Raw genomic sequence first — 6,249 nt, 5'->3', positions numbered from 1 at the left:
AAAAGAGCTAAGTTGTGAAGGCGCGGCGGGGCGGCCGGCGGAGGGAGGCGCTGCCGGGGCCGGGCCCGCGCGTCCCGCGGGAGGCGGCCATGTCTACCGGCGAGGCGGAGCGGCTGTCGGCGGACGCCGATGGGGCCGCCGGGGACGAGGAGGAGGAGTGGCTCTATGGCGGTACGGACCTTCCCCGACCCCCGTGCCCAGCCCGCCTCCCCAGCGGGCCGGCCCGGCGCCGCCGTGGAGGGGGGGCCGTGCGGGGGTGCGCAGGCCGCGCCGTGAGCCGCCTCGCCGGGCCGCTGAACATGGTCCCCCCGTCCCGCCGCCCCCGTGGCTGCTCAGCCCCCTCTGTCCTCCCGGCCAGGCCCCCGGTGGCGACGGCTCCCGGCCCCTTCCCTTCCCCGGTGTCCGCTGCCGGTGCCGCGGGCCCTCAGCCCGGGCCCAGCAGGCCGAGGCGTGCTGGGCCTCAGCGGCGAGCCCCGCGTGGTGTCCCTGCCCCGCAGGCACCCCTGGGGGCACCGAGCTCTCCCCGCTGCTCTGCTGCCCGAGTTCCCGGCGTTGAAATACTGAAAGAGGCTTAACCTTTTATGTATTAACTTTTTATACAACTTTAGGGACTATGTTTATGTTCAGATATTAATGAAACATATGAACTAAACCTTGCCCATGTGGTGGACCTGTCAGTGCAGAGCACTGTAATTGCTTAGGGGTCTGCTCGACTGATTTCACAACTGAAATGTTTACAATATGTCTCAATAGTCAGTATGACTCTGAAGACTTCCCTAATATTCTACATCCCAAGATAATCTGTCACAGTTGATACCCTAGGGATTTTATTCTTAAATATTGTGTTTCTTTTCTCTTATGGTAGATGAAAATGAAGCAGAGAGACCAGAGGAAGAAAAATCTAGGTGAGTATCCTGACAACTGAATGCCCTGTAGCGTGGCTACACAAATCTGTGTTCATTACATTCTTCTTCCCAGCTCCTACCAGCCCACTCTGGTGTCTTTGAAAGTGTCCTTAACATAGTATGTTTGGACTTTTCTTTTCTTTGAAATGGCTGTACCTGTGAAATTGGGCCACTTAAGTATGAAAGTTAGTTTAACTGTATGGACAGCAATAACCACTCACAAAATGCCAACATGTCTTTTATTTTTGTAATCATTGTGCTTTGTGGCCTTAATGATGCATCAGAACTTGTTTGAGATAATTTAGCAACTGAAAAACATCCTGTCTCCAAAAGAGTTTGCAATGTAGTTGCAAAAACAGGAATACAAGGAAGCGGTGGAAGATTACCAGGTGGTTTTATGTGCAGATCACATCTGCTTAGGCTTGCAGGGTTGGCATGGTTTGGTTTTGTTTTTTTTTTTAACCAGTAAGACAGTATTTCAAAGAAACTTAAGAGAAACTTAGGAGAGCTTTGGAAGTATTTGAGGGGAACCTGCTTTAGTTACAAAGAGCTGTACGAGGGCACAAAGATGCTCCCTTGAAAATCTAACAAAGTTAATGGAGTTAGTGATGAGGACTGACTGGAAGAGAGAATCAGTCACTTGTGCTAAATGAAGGAAATTCTCATAATTGGTAAAATACGCATATGTATTGATTGTCAAGGTATATTAAACAAATAAAGGGAAAATCAATATGTGAAAACATGTATTGTTATTTTCTATAGGTGTTTCCATTTTTTCCATGAGAACTCTTGCATTTAGTTAGTCTTGGTGGATTGCTTGTTCATAAGTGTGCTCAGTTGCTCTTCTGAACTCATGTCAGCTTTGACAAGCACAGAATGACAAATCAGTAATTACCTCCACCACATGACTATATATGACATCATTGTGAAGCAGCTAGAGGTGTGATTATTTGATTCCCATTATTTCTGTAGTATAAGAAACAGAGTTGTTTTCTTTCACTTTTTCCATGTCACTTAACAGGTTTTTAGACCTGTTGCATTTGTCTTGAATCCCGTCTCTTCCAGGTCAAATGATTCTAGTTAATTATTTGCCCTTATTTAGAAGCTGTTCCATATCAGTTGATTCCTTATGTTCAGTTACCTTTTCTTGACCCAGCATGTTTGTCACTATGATTGTTATTTAGGAAAATTACTTTAGGAAAATTACATGGAGGCCTAAATGATCTTTAGAAACAGTCTGCTCTAGTTTCTGGTCAATAGTGTCTAGCTTGGCATTTGGCTGTTGCAATGCACAGTTTTGGACAAAAAGCATAACAAATACTAACTCACCCATCTTAGGAGTTGTGTTTGGAGCTGTGGAAATATGGGGACAGTTCAGCTGTTAGAAGTTTTGGTCTCTGGCCTCTCAGTTTTGGCCTTGTTTGTGTATACAGAAATTGTGATGTGTTGTTCAGGTTCTGTACCTAGTCTGTCATTTTACCAGGTGATGAAGTGAAATGATCAAGCTTGAATCCTGAGGCAATAGCTGGGCTGTATTGGGTGCAGCACTCACGAGTGTGTTGCCAACAGAGTATGGAGTTAGATTCATTCTATTCAATAAAAATTGGCAATTGCACACTTTGTTTCAGAAATACCTTTTCAGTGAAAGAATATTGTTTCTAGATGGCTCCCTGCTTACTCTGCTATTTGTGGTGCAGCATCCTAACAGCTAATGGGACTGTGGAAATTAAAATATTACTGTATAGGAAACAGCTGTAGGTAGGCTCAGTGAGACAGCATGGATGTCACAGTACTCATCCTCTTAGATGGACCAGTAGCTTTAAAATTTTTACTCAGTCTACAGGTAAATGTAATTTAATTAGTCATTGAATTGTAGCTATTCTATATGGTAGGAGAAAATGTCATAATGCTGATGTGGGAATTCTGTTTCAGTGAAACATTACCTGTGGGTGTTTAAATGCTTCTTGTTCCATTATGTCTTTGAAAAGTGTCAGTCTGCAGGGGAAAAAAAAAACCCAAACAACTTATTCTCCCTTCATATGTTACAAAGTATTTCAGTTTGATTTCAAAGGAAGATCCAAGTGTAATGCCTCATTGTTTCCAACTATTCTACAAACATCCAGTTAGTATAAATTATGATAGCTAAATATTGCTAATATAAAGTTATATTCATCTTGGGATTTTTTTAATAAGTCAACTTTGTTTTTTAATTAATACTAAAGACAACTGGAGCTTTGGCTTTCCATGTGGAATGATGAAGCAAAGCTTTTTTTCATCATTAGCTGATACCTGTGAAATAGCATGTGCATAAGTAATCTAGTTTCACCTTTTCCTGTTTGTTTTTGTTGAAGTGTTCCACCCCCGCCTGGAAGTGAAGAGGAAGCTGCAGAAAATGGCGTTGTGAAAACGGTAGTTTTAAACGTGTTTTTGAAATACTGTTTTAAAATGTTTTCATTTAATGACTTACTGGGAATTCATATTTGATTAGGACTTACATTTAAATGAATTAATGCCTAAGTGTGCGCCCTTTTTTTTTTCTAAAATGTGTTTGTGAGCTGCAGAAATTGTAGAAATTACTAAATTAGGAAATAAATTTCCTGCTAAGTCCACTTTTAAATTTGCAGAAAATAAATAAATAGTACTCCCAGGTTTTTTGGGGGGACAGAAAGATGGGGCTTGAAGACCTCTCTTTTCTCAGTGACATCCTTTTTCAAATGATGGTTTGTTTTTTCTCAGTGATAAGAAAATAAAGTCCTCAGATCATGTTTCTTCTTTTGGATATGAGAGACAAGCAGGATTTGCAGAGCTATGTGAAAGTGTGAACCAAGAGATGAATTACACGTGCCTTTCAGATGCAATGTAACACTTGTTTTGTGTTAATCGTCAATGTTTAGTATGTCTGATAACATCAGTGTTGGTATGATGAAGGAAAGGACCAAGAAATTAAATTTACAGTTGCTGTGTTGGTTAAATGATTCAGGTTACTGTGAATGGGAAAAATTTAAGTGTGAGAAGTTCTATGAGGAAATGGTAGTTTTCCTTCAGTGGGACTTTTTGACTTACATACTCTAAGAAATAATTTTAAATTATGTAGAAACCATTACTGAGTGCAAATTTCAAGGACTGGCCTGTTAGTGAAGTACTTTGTTTACAGTAACTCTAACACTTTATTTATGAAAGGCATTACAGTGTACTTAAAATTGGGGAAGTTATTAAAAGAACTTTAAAACTTATTTCAGTTGTTTAAATGAAAAGCTACTTAAAGTGCATCAAAAGTGTTTGTATTTCTGGAAATCCTTATAGGCTCAATTTTCTTCTACTTGCATATTTTAATTTTTTTATCATCTATATGTAGCCTGGCATCGTTAGGTTATCATTAGAAAATCTCAGAAAAAGTTGAGAACTTAATGGTAAATGGTGTCCATGAACGTTCAGCAGCAGCTTAGAAAAGTGGATGTTGTTCAAGTTGGTTGAGTAGGAACAGGTGAATATTTCTGTGCAGAGGGAACTGGAAAATCATTGCTTATAAGTGAAGTGGGTTTTGGTTGAAAAGATACATTGTCCAGCAAAATTTTGTTTCCTGTTTGATGCCTTTTTAATGGCATCTGTGTGGGTTGCCTGATGAATGATGAATTTGCACTTTCCAGCCATATGGAATTGAAAGACTGTCTTCAGCTGTCATTTACAGAATATCCATACTGATCTAGACTTGCCCCATCTGCCCTACCCCAAGAACAGACTCTTCATCATTATGAAATTATATTAATGTTGTGGAGCGAGGATGAACTGCACTCCAACATCTTACCTTCTAAGGAGCTGTTGGTTTTTGTTGATTTTTTTATATACAGGGCAACTTAATAGATGATATAGTAGATGAGAGCTGGAACTCAGCTGTGCATTTATAACTCTAGGCTGCTAGGGCAGAATCAGCTTGGCTTCAATGAGTTCAGCCTCTTGCTGAAGGATTTCAATATATGAATAAGGGTGATTTGGTTTGAAAAGTTCATTTGGATTCCACAAGGTTTTTGGAAGAAGATCCTCACCAAAGGATTTTTAAAAACTATGCAGCTACAGAATGAGTCCTGTGTGGATAACTGATTTTAGCTGGTTTGTAATAGATAGAAAACACAGGGTAGAAGTCAAGGTTCTATTTTCACAGTAAAGGAAAGTCATCTCCACGGAGGATTTAATGGAATTTTATGCTTAACCTGTGCTGTTTAATGTATTTACTTGGAAAAGAGCTAAGTTGTGAAATCACAAGTTTTCTGATGATACTAAGTTAATAAGATACTGAGATCAAGGTCTAACTGTGAAAAGCTGACTGGTTAATACATGGTTATTGAATTATGCATAGAAAAAGGAGAGTGATGTTCATTGGGAGGAAGAAAAAACAGATCTACAAATAAAATGGTCTGAATTGATAATTTCTACTTAGAAGGGACATGTTCAGTGCTTGTCTGGAGCCTAAAAAGCTCAGTGTATCACCCAGCATACAGCGTGCCCTCCTATCTGATTTTTCAGCCTGTTTGCTGAAATGTCTCAAGTATTTTGTGTAGCTTACTTACGTAAAGAACTAAACAGAATTAAATAGATTTCCCCAGTGTTCATCATCAACTGGAAAAACATTTACTTGAGTTATGCTGTATATATAATTGATGATGGCAAGAAGCTAGTCTTCCATATCTTTTAGTCCTTTCCTGAATGACAAGGTAAGAATAGAACAAGTGTGTATGAGCTAGATAGAGGGAAGGAGGATATTAGGTGGTGGAAACTCTTTTATGCTTGAGAAACTGAAACTAATAATAAAGACACTTCCCTGTTTTGATCCAGATATTTCAGATACTTGTAACCTCCTAAACTTGCTGTTAATGCTACTCAATTCTAATGTCTAGGAAGAGGATAATTTTCTTCTTTCAAAGATTTCTAGAATGGATGGTTTTGTCTGGATTGTGTTTCCATTGTGAAGATAAGTGACTGCTTTTTGTCTAAGCAATGACTTTTTCTTTTATAGAAGGTGGCAGAGGCTGAGGATGACAGTGATAGTGATAGTGATGATGACGAAGATGATGTTCAAGTCACCATAGGGGATATTAAGACAGGAGCTCCACAGTTTAGGTAAGTTGTTTGCAAACATTAATGGAGAAAACTTTTGAGATTATATTTAATTATGAATGCAGTCTCTTTAATGCTTGTCATTTATTTGCCTTTTTAATATTTGTATTTTTAATATTTTTTTTTCTCTTTGCCACATATTTGCCATTTAATATTTTCCAAAAATGTCAGATTGTGTGCACAATTACTGTCAATTAAGAACTTTGTTAGGTCTTTAAGAATGTTTTTAATG

At 39.4% G+C, this 6,249-nt stretch overlaps 1 protein-coding gene across 8 annotated transcripts in view; it reads left to right on the top strand.

Annotated features, from left to right (window-relative positions):
- Positions 1-25: 25 nt before the first annotated feature.
- Positions 26-6,249, top strand: part of FIP1L1 (factor interacting with PAPOLA and CPSF1) — a 36,693-nt gene continuing 30,469 nt past the window's right edge. For 6 of the 8 annotated variants that reach the window (XM_039698845.1, XM_039698842.1, XM_039698841.1 and 3 more), the window contains exons 1-4: positions 26-171; positions 866-905; positions 3,257-3,314; positions 5,917-6,020. In XM_039698845.1, coding sequence (XP_039554779.1) covers positions 90-171; positions 866-905; positions 3,257-3,314; positions 5,917-6,020 — 284 coding nt within the window. In that variant the 5' untranslated portion in view covers positions 26-89. The remainder of the gene's footprint in view (positions 172-865; positions 906-3,256; positions 3,315-5,916; positions 6,021-6,249) is intronic. The other 2 variants (XM_039698844.1, XM_039698838.1) reach the window with 1 other exon arrangement.

The sequence above is a fragment of the Passer montanus genome, unplaced genomic scaffold, assembly GCF_014805655.1.
Source record: "Passer montanus isolate IOZ18808 unplaced genomic scaffold, ASM1480565v1 scaffold13, whole genome shotgun sequence".
NCBI lineage: Eukaryota > Metazoa > Chordata > Aves > Passeriformes > Passeridae > Passer > Passer montanus.
Note: the sequence above shows the minus strand (reverse complement) of the source record. Positions and strands in the feature narration are given on the sequence as shown.